Source organism: Lepidothrix coronata, unplaced genomic scaffold (assembly GCF_001604755.1).
Source record: "Lepidothrix coronata isolate B3197 unplaced genomic scaffold, Lepidothrix_coronata-1.0 Scaffold16, whole genome shotgun sequence".
Classification (NCBI taxonomy): Eukaryota; Metazoa; Chordata; class Aves; order Passeriformes; family Pipridae; genus Lepidothrix; species Lepidothrix coronata.
The window spans coordinates 7,850,282-7,867,315 of record NW_016690196.1 but is presented as its reverse complement, the minus strand read 5'-3'; the positions used below and the strand labels follow the sequence as shown (position 1 = coordinate 7,867,315).

The 17,034-nt window shown below is 38.5% G+C and overlaps 1 protein-coding gene across 1 annotated transcript in view; it reads left to right on the top strand.

The window, feature by feature from the left end:
- The window catches only part of KCNK5 (potassium two pore domain channel subfamily K member 5), a 35,250-nt gene that overhangs the window by 11,901 nt on the left and 6,315 nt on the right, over positions 1-17,034 (top strand). The window contains exons 2-3 of the mRNA XM_017806837.1: positions 14,543-14,654; positions 15,924-16,090. Coding sequence (XP_017662326.1) covers positions 14,543-14,654; positions 15,924-16,090 — 279 coding nt within the window. The remainder of the gene's footprint in view (positions 1-14,542; positions 14,655-15,923; positions 16,091-17,034) is intronic.

The window sequence follows — 17,034 nt, the reverse complement described above, 5'->3', positions numbered from 1 at the left end:
CAGCTGCAGTTCTCATGCAGCAGTAACCTTTAGTTAATTTGTCTTCAAAACATGTCTATGTGGAACTTGGGAAAGTGAAAAGGAAACGGTTCTATTATTATATTAATCAGAATAGCAAGGGAATGCTGAATATGCTTTTCATCAAAATAGTTTATTAACTAGTTCATAAAACTGGAATCTAGTCCTGAAATTAATAGGGGAAAAATCTATATCAACTTAAATTTTCTAGTCATGATCTGTCAAAAAGCCAGATGCCTCTTCAAAACGGTTGGTATTTACACCCATTGCACATAAATAGAAAGGAGAAATAAAGTTGAGCAGCATTAGTTGATTCAAACAGAGGATCTGCAAGTATCATTAGTAGGTAAGCTTCAGCATTCAATTCTGCAATGAAAAAGTAGTTCCAGTTAACTTATTTGCTGAATTATGAGTTTAACTTATTATTTAACTCTGCAGAAAGCTACAAAAAGGAAATAACCTTGTTGATCTCTTTCCATTAATATCCCTCACATTGTTCGTCCTATGAATTATGACTTATAGGAAAATTAACTGTCCATGCTATACATCATACACAAGCATGGCTTAAACAGTGCATGCTGTAAAAATATTGACATGCCTCCAAGAGGTTAATTTCCCTACAGATTAGAACTTTTTTTCCAGAGGAAACAGTAACACCTATTTGTTCTGCAGAATAGAAATAGAGCTCAGATTGTTCAAATTATTTTTTTAATGGACTCTTACCACATAAATCTGCTTGACTTTGTGTTTCATTCTAATAGAAGCTATTCCAAAACTTAGGGTGTTATTGCAGAATTAATTAATTCTCTCATCACAATAGTTTACCCCTGCTCTTCTTTTTTTTACAAATGTGATCTTGGAGGTCACTAATCAAGCACGCTGTTAGCTAGGGTTGGTACAGAGGGAAAGCTTTAATCATTCAATTGTAATGGTTCAATTTGCCAAAACCCCTCAAAATTCATCATGTAGCAGCTTACAATTAACTGCTCAGTTTCTGATCAAACAGTAGCTTTAAGTTCTCTTAAGGACCTGATTGCATGTATGATTTCACGATATAGAAAGAGCAACAAATATTTCCAAAGACCTGACTACTCACAGTTTTTCTGTCAAGTCACATGACAGAAATGCTGGCTTGACCTCAAACTTGCCTTAGTGAAGAAGGGGCACGTGCTTGCAACCCTGTTTGAGCTGACCATCCTTCTGTGGCTTTATTCTTGAATTTACTGTGTGAGAAATGAAGTTTCAAACTTGGGCCATTCTTTTCAGGAAAGGTAGTTTGGGAAAGCAGTGGGGAGTTTCCACGAGGATGGAGAAAAATGCAAAACACAGAACTTATTGCAGACCATGAAATCAATAAGCATTATCCAAATCACGTCTGGGCAGAGTACAGCAGGTTTCCACAAACACACATGTACACAATGTGAGGACTTTTTAGAAAACACATATGTGTGTTTTGACTGAAAATGTCTTAAACTACCTATTTTTAAAACACTGTTTTGTAAAATAGAGGCTTATGATAGAAAACTGTAAAGATAAATGTAACTCTTGCTTTGCTTGTTACAAAACAAAAGAACAAGTGGTTTGGGTTGGAAGGATCCTTAAAGATCATCTAGTTCCAACCCCCCTGCCATGGACAGGGACACCTTCCACTACACCAGGTTGCTCAGATTAGCGTTCTGTTTCCATAGCTCTTACGTTATGTCTGTAGCTGTAGACATAACACCCATCTGTAAACCTTCAGTAGAATAGCACTTTGTACAAGTAAGGAGTGCAAATTATCATTACAAAATCACTAATCTTGACTTGTCCTTCTTTTAAATGAAGCCTTAAGATAATGCTTCACAAAGTCAGTAGGGAAATGTGTCCACTTTGTAGAACCACTCATATACTCAGTAAAGGAAATTATATGTATCCTGTATTGCTCAAACCTTATTTAAAGACCTTTTTAAACTTGTTAGAAGTCTTCGGGAAGAAATATAAATCAAGCTGGTGCTGCAAAAGTGTTGGTGTTCTATTTATCAGTAGAATTGTTTCTTTACCGGTAATCTGTTTTACTCTTTACCATTTATCTCTTGCATACTCTGCATCATGTTCATTCTTGAGGAAGAGCTCCTCCATGTCTTTGAATAGAGCCACAGAAAATGGAGAAAGTGTTTGCCCTTTCTCACTACATCTGTCTGAAGAACTCCTCTCTTACTAAGAGGATTTTACTGTAGGACAAAAATATGCTCCCCAGTGCATTATAATAGTAATAAGAGTTTGAGATCCAAAATCTTACCTTTAACACCACATTGCAGAAATATTTACATTAGTTAAACCAATCACTGTTTATCTGGATCTTGGTTTAGGCAGGGAGGTTCCATATACACTACCATGCGGAATGCTTTGACTAACAATTACTGCATAGTTGAGAACCTGATTTAATTTGCATCTTAATTTCACTCATATTTTTTTTTAATGTTTTGTTTATTCTTATACCAAACTGGGTTTTAGTTTAAATAACTTTTATTTGTGATCTGGCGCTCTAGTTTCTGATACAGTGCAAAAGAGAGCAATGCTATCTTCTCTCACTCTTTATTTATTTTTGCAGTATAAATTGCTTATCTTTCTTCTCTAAATAAAATTGGTGACAAAACCTATATTGCTCTCAAGGGCAATGAAGCCCAGTTTCAAGATGCAGAAGTTCTGGAACTCTCCTCTTATTTCAGGTTAATTGACGGAGAGATTGTGTTCATATCATAGACTGAAGTAGGAAATTAAAGAAACTAGATAACTTTTAAACTGTATTTTGCTAGCCTGCTCTCATCAAAGGATGTAGTTGAACTAAGTCAGATGGTTCTCTTCTATGGGCAGGCACTTTGTTGTTAAATCAACGGCAAGAATTTCCTGTAACCCTTTCCTGGAACTACTGTTTTTCTATTAATTTTCAGATATTGCAGAAGTTGGGAAGCTAGGAGGGTCAAGTTTGATCCCCGCCCATTTGTTTGTCCCACAGGAGATAATCTGCTAGTTTTGTCAATGGGAATTATTTCCCAGGATATTTTCTACTGACTTTAAACCTCTCAGCCTTTGCTCTCCATGCCAAGTACACCAAAAAAAAAGTGCACTTGCATCTTGAGAAGCATCATGTCCTCAGGAATGCTTTCTTGATAAGGTTTATTACTCAGCTGTATCTTTCCATGTAAAACTCAAACATAACAATACATTTTGTGAAGCCTGTGTTCACCTTGGAGGAAATGAAAACGTGGTGGTGCTAGTGACTAGTGCTGATTGAGCAGGTAATCTTGCATTAATGCAATCTTAGTATTAATGCAATACTAAGACACTGTTTCTCTAAGTAGAAGCAACCTTAAGGACTTGCTGTAGCAAGTGATCAGCATTTACATCTATATGAAGTACTAAAATATTCAGCACATGAATGTCTGGTTTTAATTGGGAGGGCGTGGAGTGTGTGCAGGGGAAAGTGAGGGAGAAAAATATTCAATATATCCGTCACTGTTGAATCCCCAAGATTTTTATCCTCAAGTTGTATGTATCCTGTTTCATCCTGCTCATGCTTTGTCTAATTTTGATCATCTTTCCAAGCAGGGAATAGCTGGCAGAATTATTTACCTTCTCTGTTTCCAAAAAATAATGTGGAATTAATTTGTCAGTAAACTCACCAATTTTTTCCACTGGACTGTGTCCTGAAGCCTCCATTCTCATAAATATTAGGCATAATTAAATCTTTATGAGTCTTTCAGGTTCAAGCAAGTATAAAGATGGTTCTTTACATCTCTTCTAAATTAATGATTTATTGCATGGCCTTCAGATAACAAGCTAAAACCAAGGTAGAGCATGTATTTTCTAATTTGCATGTAAAAACCTTTCCCCTCTTCTTGTCTCTGTCTGATAAGACCTATTTCTGGATAATAAATTGAGATTGTGTTTGCAGAGTATGATTTGTGCTGCCCTATATGGGTTAATTAACAGATTGCCTTTCTAAAGGATCACTTTGTCTGGTTAAATTATAATCAAAAAACAAGAAAACAGATGAGCACTTAAAAGCATGAAATTGCAAATGTTTCTGTCTGTGACAGATGCGTGTTCTCTACCCTTATTCATTTTGCCAACTAGGAAGCATATAGAGTAAGAGAACACAGAGGCAAGAAGATAGGCTTGTGCCTGTAGCGCTGTCTTTAGGGAGACTGTCCTTTCATGTTAAATCGATTATTTCCTCTCTTCCTTGGGTTGTGAGTGACAGCAGTTATGGATTAATTAAGCTCAGTGCTTGGTCCCTGTTACAAATTTATCGTTTTTAGCATTGTTCCCACGCACACATCGCAGTTGCAAAAGGGTAAAACAAAACTCAGGGGAAAAAAACCTGAAATGCCCAGACTTAGATTTAAGATGTCATTCCGTTCTTTTCGAGACTCCGTTCACTGAAGAACTTTCTAAATTGTTTAACATGTGTGATTTGTGCTGTGTTAAAATAGTGATGCCAGAGAGAGGGTGAAAAAGTGCTATCATCACTGCTTGGGAGAAGACGGGGGACAACTCTTTTCCACTTGGTGTAACAGTTAAAAAGAAGGTCTCTTCTTCAAAGTCAGGACAGATTTTTAAGCCACTAGCCCAATAAAGATAGGGAGCTGTGACAGTATTTATTTACAATAGAATTCCATCCAAACACAAGTGCTTTTGAAAAAGTTCACCCACACGCATTTTTGAAAGGTCATGGAGTCTGTACGCAGTAGTACGCTGTGGTGGGTTGACCCTGGCTGGGTGCCAGGCACCCACCAAAGCTGCTCTATTGCTCCTCTCTGCAACTGGACAGGGGAGAGAAAATATAGCAAAATGTTCATGAGTTGAGATAAGGACAGGGAGAGATCACTTACTAAGTACCATCAAGGGCAAAACACGCTCAACTTGGGGATATTAATTAAATTTATTACTAGATGTTAAAAACACCTTCCCTCTACCGCTCCCTCCTTCCCAGGTTCTACCCCCTGCCCCCAGCGGTGCAGGGAGACAGGGAATGGGGGTTACGATCAGTTCATCTCAGATTGTTTTTGCTGCTGCTCAGGGAGAGGAGTTTTTCCCCTGCTCCAGCGTGGGGTCCCTCCTACGGGAGATAGTCCTGCACGAAATTCTCCAACATGAGTCCATCCCACAGGCAACAGTTCTTCATGACTGTTCCAGTTTGTGCCACTTCTCCACAGGGTGCAGTACTTTGAGCACAGCCTGCTCCAGTGTGGGGCCCCCACAGGGCCACAAATCCTACCAGGAAAGCTGCTGTAGCATGGGCTCTTCTCTCCATGGGTACTCTGGTCCCTGTCAGGAGGCTGTTCCACCATAAGCTTCCCATAGGTTCACAGTCTCTTTTCATGCATCCACATGCTCTGGCGTGGGGTCCTGCACAGGCTGCAGGTGGATCTCTGCTCTAGCACTGACTGCTATGAGCTGCAGGGGCACAGCTGCTTCACCATGGTCTGCATCATGAGCTGCAGGGGAACCTCTGGAGCACCTCCTCCTTCTCCTTGTCCACTGAATTTTGTATCTACATACTTGGTTCCTCTCACATATTTTCACTCCTTTCTTTTTTGGCCACAATTAGTTCTGTGCAATAACTTTTTTTCCCTTAAATATATTCTCACAAAGGCATTGCCAACCATTGGCTCAGCCTTGGCCAGTGGGGAGTTCATCCTGGAGCTGTCTGGCATTGGATCTATCAGACATGGGGTAAGCTTCTGGCAGCTTCTCAAAGAAGCCACCACTGTAGCCCCACTCTTTACCAATACCTGTCCACACAAACCCAATACATACACTAACTCATAGCAAGGATGTTGTTGTTTAAATCCTTTTTGTGCATGCAGGTTATTCTGGGATTGGGTAGTGTGAATTTAAAAAAGAACAGCTAACCTAATAGAACTTCAGGTGCAAATAGGAATTCGTTGGCTTATCCAACAAAGTCTTTTGCAGAGATATCTTGGAGCTTATGTTGAGCAGTTCCAGTTTGCTTTGGGATATGTCAGTGTTCTTTCTCAATTCTGAGCACCTAAATAAACCTCAGATGAAGCCGCCTCAGAATTATACTAAATAGTGAATATTTTAAAGTGTAAAAGTGTCTGTGTAGGATTAAGATGTGAATGTTTTCTAGGCCCTCTTCAAATTCAGTCATGTCCTTTGAAGGATGTACACATGATTTTCTTTACAGCACAGTAATGTTGTTATTTAGTCAAGAGTATTTTCCATCTGCTGAAGACCACTTCTGTGTATCTCTGTGTTTGGTAGTATCGTCTTAAGTGTGTTTGGTGCTGTGATCTTCAGGTGTTCTTACTAGACAGCCTGTTCTGTGCTGGCTAATCAGTAAACTAAAAGGGATCTGGAGCTCTAATCTACAGTTTTCTTCATAGCATGTACTTAATTACTTTCATTGGAATCTGGTTTCAAAGTCCAGTTTCCCACTCTGTGATTTCTCCATCTAATAAAATTAATAAGTCTGCTTAAAAAAAAAAAAAGTGCTGGGCACATCGAAGTTTAGGAACAGGATTTTCCCCATTACTTAAAAAAAAAAATTGAGAAATCAAGACCAAGAAACACGTAAAAATCCCTTATTGGATTATTGGGTATTTTTTACAACCCTGATTGCTGTGTTCTAAATTAACAGCCACAAATGATGTCTGGTTTTCTGTCCTGTTATATCATAAAACTATGCAAAGTGAAAACCAGGCATGTATTTACATGCATTCCTTAAATATCAGGCTTAGATGCAGGGACAGATTTGTATGAAGTGGCATGTGCTGGAGGCTCAATTAGGTAAGAAAAATTAGGTTAGGTGGAGGTCCAAGTTGCTCACAGACCAAAGTGAAGCATAATGAAGGGGAAGCAATAGAGTGCCTTAGTTCTGTAATTCATTTATGCATTGAGAAGCACTGTTGCATGAAGAGAATGAAACACTAAGAAGTTGGATGGGTAAATGAAGAATCAGCAAGGTTAGCTAAGCTTTCTCTGCAGAGCAAGTTCAGTCTTGTTTTATAATCTTTTGGATAAACTGTGGTATATACAGTGCATTTGACCTCTACATATACCTTCCTTATTTTGCATGCTATAAGATACTAGTGGATCATTTAAAGTCACTTTTAGCAAATTTAAATAACTTTTATAATTCCTTGATTAAAAAAAACCCCAATCAAACAAGAAGCACTGGTATGTTGAAGCAGTTAAAAAAAAAGAGTAAGGGAGACCTTCTTTAAGTTCTCCTTTTTCCAAAGACTGTGGAAAAGTGACAAGATAACATTCTATTTGCTGTATCAGTAGGAACCATCTCATTCTGGATTAAATCTTACTATTGCTGGAAAAAACATCCCATGATGTATGTGAATCCTTATTTTGCCAGGACTTTCTTTCCCCAAGTGGGAATTTTCAAAAGTTTGTTCTTTGATAGGAACTGTGTTTTGAGACTAAACTATTGATTGAAAAATGCAAAATATGTATTTACTTGCTATAGCAGTTGCACTGCATTTATAAAGTGGTTGGTTATGACAGCAAGGGGAAAACTTGTACCCTACTATTTGTAGTTGATCTATGTAGGAATGTAAACACAGGGACTAACACTTGCTTTCCAGGGTTTGTTTTTAATTTTTCTATTTCAATTCAAAGATAAGGGAGAAAGAATCATGTATACTCATATTGATCTTCAGCTTTTTGGGTAATCTTCATGTATGCTTTTGGTTATGTTTGTTATTTACATCTGTCAACACCAAACATGAAGCTTGGGGAGTTTTTATTCTTTTAGAAGTGAAAGTTAATGTTATTCCCTCAATTACCAGTTCTTATTTTTTACTTCAGTTTCAACTTTGGCCCTGTGGTGGGTGGCTACTAGCCATGACCCCATTGTGCTGTTAGAAATAAGCTGTTTCTGCCTAGGATTTTGTTTGTTAAAACAGACTATACACAAGTTCTAGGATTATCAAGTCTTGAAGAACCGAACAACTCTTAGTATAGGCCAGCTGGGGATTCACTTGATCTGGAATCAGACTTATGTAGTCAACTGCTGTCCTCCTCACTTAATGTGGATTTTATTAATTCCCTCCATCCTTCTCTAACGCAGGTGCTGCTGACTCATATCCTGCACCTCTTGCCCCAACCACCTTCCAACTCAACTCTCTGCGTAGGTCAGTAAAGGACAGTAAAACTTTCACAGGTTAGCAAGACACAAGGGTGTTGCCTGTCAGACCGAGACAATGTGGTTCACTTGTCTTTATTTTTCTTTCTCAAAAAAGGTCGCAAACCATTCCCCAGAGAAGTGGAGTAGGAAATCCAGGACTCAGCTAAAAGACTTCTTTTTACATCTGGCATGGTTCTTGTCCTGACAAACATGAAATTCAGGCTGTGAACACAGATAATGCTGAGAGGGAAATGAAAGGTCAGCTATCCTAAGTCCTGCTGGTTTACATAGTCCTGTAGACTGTCAAGTGGCTGAGGCAGCCTCAAAGGCTTGTTCTCTTGGCGCTGTGTGCTGGCCCTGGTCATATACCAGTGTGATTCAGTCAACTGGGAACTCCTGAGTCCAAGTGAGCAGTCAGGATAAGTCTATCATTACACTAGAGATGGGAGTGAAAAAGATGGCAGGAACCAGAACTGTGTGCTTTTCTGGTGACTGAGCTGATTGGTAGGGGAGGATAGTTACTAGCATGGTTTCCTGAGAACTCTTGCCTTGAGCAGATTACATACTAAATGTGCCAGGTGACAAGGGGCTGGCAAAAGAATGCGAGTCCAAATAGGGTGCTGCTGGTTTGTATTGTGGATTCTGGGGGTTTTTATATTCTAATCCCTAAAGATTTTTCTTTTTTCCTCTCCAAGGAGCGATAAGCTTCCATTTCTCTGTGCACAGACACGTGTATAGCAGCCATCCTAAAGATGACATTGGAACAGCTGATCTTTCTGCTGCCTTGATGAAATCATTTAACTGTTATGTATATTCTCTTGACTTCCTGCAACTCTGCCACGTTGTGTTTCTGGCTACCAAAGTGAGCATCGTGGCATAGCAAGGTTTTCTTAGCAATACTGCATCTGTCTTTGGAATTTAGGTTGAGAAAAAAGGCTTTGAAGAACTCAAACAGGAAATTTTAATAAAACATTACACATATAGACCTCATATATCTTGACATGAAAAGTAATTGGGGGGAAAAAGTTTTTTACTCATTGGTAAAACCATTAGTTGCATAGTTGGCTTTGCTTTCCCCTTCCTTACTCAAACTCCAAGCTGCCAAGATATTTCAAGGAGGAAAATACATTCTCTGATGGGCAGTATCTTCCATTCAGCTGGGACACCTCGTGGTGCAGAGTGAAAGCCAGTTGCCTTCCATATCTATGTTTTTTGTTTGTTTGTTTTCTCATTCTCTGACTACAACTCAAAACAATAGATTATGGCATTTAGTATTATGTTAAATATATAATTTGTTGCTTAACAACTAGACACACAAACTTACTCCATAGATGAGCTATGACGACTGTCAGGCAGGATTAATATATTCCTAGTTTGACTGAATCTATTACTTGATCTAGCTATAAAGTACTAATAAATTCAGACTTTGCCTGTGAAATAGCTTCTGCTCCTTTGAATATGCAAGCAGACGTCAAAGTGCAATATGCCAACAGGGCAGGAAATTTCTGGCCGTGGCCACTGTGCTGCATGTCTGCATAATGAGTCTGACAAAGTTGTTCTGTCAGTCGAACTGTGACCACCCACTGACAGTTTTCCTTCAAAAGGGGTACTGATTGTGGGGATTTCTTTTCTCTTTATATGTATGTAATCAATCCTGAAACAATATATTATCTAGGTAAGCAGAACTTTTTAATGTGTCTCTGACCTGGCAGTCTTAACATGTGACTCAAGTTTTTTATTACTGGAAAGATAAATATTAGCAATTAAATATGTTTTGATTGCATTTAAAAATATGATTATTATAAACAGCTAACTGCTACTGTAACTTCAGGCTGGAGCCAAAAGAACTAGGTAAGTGCAAAAATCCATGTGGGACAAGTAAAAGGCTGTGCAATTTGCATGGCATGGATTTTAATTGTTTATGTATTTTTAAATAACATAAACTGTTCATACAACTGCTTGTACCACTTCACCTATCTGTTTTGCCCTGCTGCTACTAGATTTGGTTAAAACTGAAATCTGCTTAAAGATGAACAGCAGTATATGACTTTCATCTGATAGTATAAATTTAAACTTTTTTACCCTGGACAATTTTATTATGATTGGCTAAGTTGTCAGTATTGTATGTACCCGTGATTAGATAACTACTGCCTGGTTTCTTCAAACTGTATAAAAGATTTAGGTGTTAATGTGAAAAGAGATTGCTGCTGAAGTTTTTATTCCTTACAGGAAAGTCTCTAAAGGACTTGGTTGATTTGCAATTCTCAGTGGTTTTCTGCACATTAAATCTTTACATTCTTGATAAAAGAACTTGAAAAAGAAGCAAAATTACTCTATGTTATTTCAGAGTCAGAATTGAGGACAAAGCCTAGGAGTTCTGACAGGATGCATCAGTTATTGCTTTAATGGACTCTGCTTTTGGATGTAGCAGCCAGCTGTGATTGTCCATTACATGGTAATCTTGTTGAGGGTAGAATGAAAGCCACTGGTTCTGATTTCAGGCTTAATAGTTCAATTACATCTCCTTTCTTTACAGAGAAACAGCATTTCAAAAGAGAATTGTTCATACCACTGGGAGAATCTTAAAACTGCCATTAGATTTATATGTAAGATCTTTAGGGAATGCTTTGAACAACATGGGAGGCTTTAGCCTCTTCAAAAGATACCTGTCACTGAACAATATCTGGTTGTTCTTCCTAACAGGGTGCCTGTAGGGCAGGATCTGTTGCTCTAGTTTATATAGAACCTGTTTATTGTCTCATGTCTTTAGTCTGGTGTATCTATCTGACCATATGTATCCCAAAGTCCTTTGTCTTTCCTATTGTTTATTGTTATCAGACCCAGCTATTCCTTACTAAAACATCAAAGATTTCATGCCGAATATTAAATTATTCCTACTTGTTATGCAAAACCTGTATCACAGCTTTCTTGCACTCCTTAACTCTTAGGATAAAATCACTAATGGTGTGTGACCTATATGAGTCAAGGCTTCTCCTTGCTATTTTCAAATTTGTTTTAAGAACTTTTCAGCTCTATTGTTACTCATACAGAGGGGATTCAAATGGCATGTGCCCACAGCATCTGAGGTAAATTCTTCTCCTTTGCTCAAGATAGAGGGGATTTAACAACTATTTCTTGTGAATTTGATCATCAGAGGGTTGATAAAAAAGTCACCAAACCCAGGAAACACAAGGCTTTATTGGAGCAGTGCTGGAGGTTGTAGTGGGGAAGTACCTTGCAAATGGAGCATATTGTCTGCTTGATTATATTCAAATTACATCTCCCTTGTGTTAATGTAATCAGAAGAGGTAGTTGTTTCATATGTGTTAAATCTCTATCTGCGATTACAAGTCTGTTTAACTTTCAACAGTAACACCAGAGTCTCTAGAACTTTTTACCCTTCTTCCTTTGCCAAAATGCAGAATTGGAGTAGTGGGGAGTGAGGGAGAAGAGTGGGTTTAATTCCTGTGAGACAAAAGTCATTTAACAGAAAGTAAAGTCCTGTCTTTATCAGTATGAGCTTTCATGAGGTGAGATCTAAAGTTATGTATAAATTCTGAATTAGTAAACTATTTTCAACTTTTGCATTTGGGCATACTTGAGAAGATTTGCCAAGCAAAAAAACCCATGTTTGTTGTTCCGTTGTATAGTGTCCACTCACATTGTTTGTTGGAGCCAAAATATTTAATTATTTCAGTATGGGCAAAAGTTATGCTGCTTGGAAAGCAGCTATGTACTTCCCACTGCACTAAAGCTAACTATGCATGTTTTGTGACCATCTTTGTTCCTCTAGCACATTGAGGCTTATTGCAGGCATAAAGTAACTTAAAAGACTGGACTATATATCATAGATAATTGTGTGCTAATAGCTGATAGCTCCATGTAAATAGGGACAGGAAGACGGTGGCAGCTTTGTCTGGAGAATTATCTGTGGTTCTCTATACAAAGAGTTTGTATAACTTGGAGAGCTGTCCATCTCTCCCCCAAAATGTTAGCTGCCTGGGTGTGCAGAGCCGCTGAGTGCTGCTCAGTCCAGCAGCTTCTTCCCCTCAGATCTGGGCCCCCTTCACACCTCCAGACCTCAGATGCTGGCAGATTTTAACACAACTGTGTGTACTGGGAAACTGAGCTCATTAGATCAGACCGAAGGTGGAGTAATGCGGTGAGATAATGGCCCTGTGACAATGGAAACAGATACTTCACTGTGTCTCTTATGAGATCAGTTGCTCTGTGAGAAAACAACAACTGAAAAAAAAACCCAAAAAATCCAACTGCGCTTACGGAATGGAAAATGACTGGAGAACTGGTGTTTGGTATAACGTTTAGGCAGTAGAAAAAGTCAAGCCATCTTTTCGAGGATAATAGGTAACAGATTGTGTTTGTGAGGTATTTTGGATGTCATTTGGGACTTTTAGGAAGTTCATCTGCAGACCATAGCAGAAATGAGTGATGTTACTTTAATTGGTCTCTATTCAGATGAACTCTTGTGATCCACTGTAATTGCACAAGTATTTTTTTTTTTTTGGAAGGGGGGTGGCATTGTATGTTTAGTTGCCTGCTCTCAACTTGCCTGTTTTAGAGCTACTTCTCATTTGTACTCCACTTTGTTATGATAAATGAGTGCCTTGGTGAGAACTCTGTCCTTTTCTATCACGAGCCTGTAGGCTTTGGAAAGACGCTGTATGCACTTTGAGTTAGCCAGGAGAAAAAAAATGTAGTTCTTTACATTTTTTTTTGTAGTTCTTTTGTAAAGAACTACATTCTTTACAAAAAAAATGTAGTTCGCTTTCAATGCTTCTCCTTTTACCTTCTATAACAGCTTGTGTTTTGAAAGTGCATTTTTAATTACATTGTTTGCATCTTGTATAGGCACAATACATTCATTCGAGGGTATTTTTCTTACAGTAGGAGGATGGTGATATGTAATAAGTCTGAAGAATAATTAAAACCTGTGTTAACTTGTGTTATGTTTTCAGCAGTGATTGAACTTTGTGTTGAATCTCTGCTGGGTCCAAGATCAGATCTTAATCAAGTCGAAAGGAAGGAAGGGGTGAGGGGGAAGGAAGAGCTGGTTGTAGTTACATCTGTAAGTTCTTGCCAGTTTAAGATAAATGTCACCTGTCATGTTTTGTTTATTTTTTAAAGTACATTGCCTCCAATTTTTTAGGTGTTTGCTCAAGATAGTTTTTGTGTATAACACTTACTGAGAAACAGGGAAAGTGTGATAATGTTATGAATCAACATTTGGAGGTATCTTCACCCCTCCTGTATATGGATGGAGCCTCAGAGTTCTGTTCAGTGTTTACACTGCAGGGAAAAAAGCAGAGTAACTCGGGAAGGCTTTAACTGCATCATGATGTGGCAGAGTAAAGATTTAAATAACTGGAGATTTCCAGGAGAGAATATGGTAAATCGTTTCTTTTCTTTTACCTCGGAGAGGTAGAAATGCATGCCAGAATCGTCCAGATGCATGGTTTGAATCTGAAACTTTTACTTTCTGCACTAAATAATAATTGCTTTTTTATCGATTCGTTTTCTACAGTTTGGTTTTGGAAAAGGGGGGGAAGCTGGTTCTTCCAAGTCCCTTCCTACAAAAGGTGAAGGCCGGTTAAGCATTCTTGAGCACCTGAAGACCCGAGCAGCTGTTAAAAAATTGACTTGCAGAACCTGTGGAAATGCTAATGACCTCACTTACTTCCCTGAAACATTATTAACGAGTGCTTTGCATTCATCACGGCGTACTGTATTCAAACGTGAGATGAGAAAAGGGCTGATTCAAGGGCAGTGATTGGAATCCTATTGCATAATATGCTTTGAGAAGGTGTTAATTTCTCTGTCTTTGAAAAGTACGGTTTTACTGTTGGCTTGTAGATGGTTTGACTTTGCCAGAGACAGCAGGTGAATTAACATGAATCGCACTACCTTCGCCAAGGATTCTCTGACATGACATTCTGCTCATACCCAGGTCAAGCTGAGGCATGTAACAAGTGTTTTGAAATGGATAGTAGTTCTGAAGATGTCCCTAATATTAAACCAAATTCAAGATCTGCACTGGAGGTTAAATGCTAGTTCAGTTTGGAAGATTATATTTGGCCTCTGGAAGACATCCATTTGGTTTAATCTTATAAATCAAGTAAAAGTTTATCTAATTAAAACTCCCTATTTAAATGTCAGAACACTTGCATTACTTTTTCTTGTGTGAAGCAAGTTTTTAGTATTTCATAAAATTATTTTTAGTGAATATACTAGGCTTGCCTTCACAAAAAACTTGATTATTTTTCAAAGTATGAACAAAGGGTGAAAACCTGAGAGGGACAAACATTTCTTTTTTAGGCTGCCAGCATTTTCCAAGATTGACTGTAAACTGTTTCCTTACAGATTGTGTCAGATGCTGCTGGAGAGGGTGTTGCCATCACTGGGAACAATACTTTCAACAACTGGAATTGGCCTAACGCTGTGATCTTTGCTGCTACTGTAATCACTACAATCGGTAAGTATTTACCATGTCAACTTTCCTAACTGTTGCCTAAAGTACGGGTTCACCTGCAGATTCATAGAAGGAAAAAATGAGGTTTTTGACACTCTCTCCATAGGCATACAGAAAAGTGTGCCTTTCCAATAAGTAAGGAATTTAAGGTGCTGTTGGGGGGGACTTGTGTCATTCCAGTTCCATTGATTCATGCACTCAAATTTCCAAATCATAAAATCCCAAAACAAAAGCATAACAAAGCATTCCATTAAACTAATGCCTAAAGCAAGTGCATATGAGGTTTTTGTACAGCAGTCCCGTTACACAGATGAATCCTCTGAAGGTACTGGATTATCAGTGTTCCTGGCTTGCAGAACAATCTAGACTTTTTAACCGTCTCTTAAAAGAAGGTGAAGCAGAACAACTGCTGTCTTTTAAATATCACTATTGATTTGTGCTTGTAAAACCCTCTGCACTGAAAGAATTCTTCCTTGCTACACCTACAATGCAAAAAAAAAAAAAAAAGGAATGCAAAATAGCCAGACAAGGCTAGATGTATACACAAATAGAAGTCTTACTGTTAAATCATATGCAGTACTGTAGTTTTCTTTATTATTTGAAACTCACAATACCCAGCTTATAATATAACTTATGACAAAACGTTGAAGAATAACACACCTAAATAAGAAAGCTCTGGCAGAAGTTCAGAAAATATGCTGCTGATTTTAGAGCCTGAGTCTGTAATGCCCTGTTGGGTTCTGTGACCAGCAAAGAACTAAATTCAGTTGACATACCTTGCACTTCCTTGCTTTGCACTTAACTCACAAGCTCTTCCCCTGCCAAGGTACCAGGTGGTCACAAGTTAAATGTATAGTGGATCTTTCACATTGAAGGTAGCTTCAGACTGAATTTTGAATTTTTATTCTATAGAATTGAATCAATCAAGTTTTTAACAGTGCTGCTTAAGGTTGGGGGATCATATTAGAAGTTTTAAGGTGAAGTTTATTTCATATTTATTCCATCTTGTCAAGAAAATGATGCACAAAATCTAGGAAACACTTGAAGTGCAGTAACCCTCTCAGCTTGCATTAATGGAATATATGTTTGCTAGAGTAGAACTGGAAGGCATCTAGACTCAGAAGATCAGCATCTGGAGTAAACTAAACATCTTACAGGTGAAATAAGGAGCGTCTGATACAGCAGGAGCCCAAATAATATTTTGTGCTTAGGTAGAATTGCCTTGAATTCTCTTCAACAAGAACAGACGGAGCACATACTTATCTCTTTTAGGTTATGGAAATGTTTCTCCAAAGACACCCTCTGGGCGTCTCTTCTGCATATTTTATGGACTTTTTGGAGTTCCTCTCTGCTTGACGTGGATCAGTGCTCTGGGGAAGTTCTTTGGAGGACGTGCCAAGAGGCTGGGCCAGTTTCTGACGAAAAGAGGAGTGAGCCTGGTAAAGCTCTTAGTTGTTTACCCTTGAACTATGTATTTTTGATGCATGAATTAAGCTTGCATTTCTTAAGTTACCTGCTCATCTTGTAAATGAACACTTGCACAAATATGAAATTTCCCACATGGTGTTGAATAGAAATAACTGAAAGGGGGGTTGGGTCTGATGAGTTAGTTTTGCAAGAAGTTTTAGCAAATGAAGTCTCACAGAAACCTTTAGTACTAACTAAGTGTATCTCCTTACATTAGAAACCTTTAGGACAAATGTAGGTGAGGCTTCATTTCACAGACATTTCAATCAAGCCCCTCGGGCACAGAAATAAGCTGTCCTGCTTTGTTCCCACCTGCCTGTATGCTAGCATGAGTACTTCCTGCTGTGCAGTGAACCAGCTGGAAAATAACAGTTTCATTCTGAGTTACTGACTTGTGGGTTTTTTATTTGTGGCGTTTTGTTGGTTTTTTTGGTGGAGGTTTGTTTTTTTTTTCCTCTCCCTCCTGCATTCTGAGTGAGTTCCCAGTTGTAACTTTACACAGAAATGGGAGGCAATGCAGGGCCATAGTGCCTGGAGGACAGTGGGACTGGTTTGGGTCCTGGGTTTAGGAACAGAGCAAGAACTGAGAGGCAAGTACAAGAAACAGTAGTGAAATGCATGTGTATGTGCAGGTTTGTACAGAAGTTGCATGAGTGGCAAAGGGAAGGACGCAGAAGTAGGAGAGAAGCATCTTAAAAACATTTCTGATCTTCTATATTCAAATGAATAAAAGGAAAGTTAGAGGTATTGACTGCTTTTTAGACTAGAGCACTATGTCCATATGCCATGCCTGTTTATAAAACATCAGGCACTCCTTAAACTTTCCATGAGTGTGAAAGAAAGCTATGAGGAAATAATCCTTTCTGAGCAAGTAGTTGTAAGAATAGGGAGTTCTGCCTGAAGGAAAAAAAAAAGA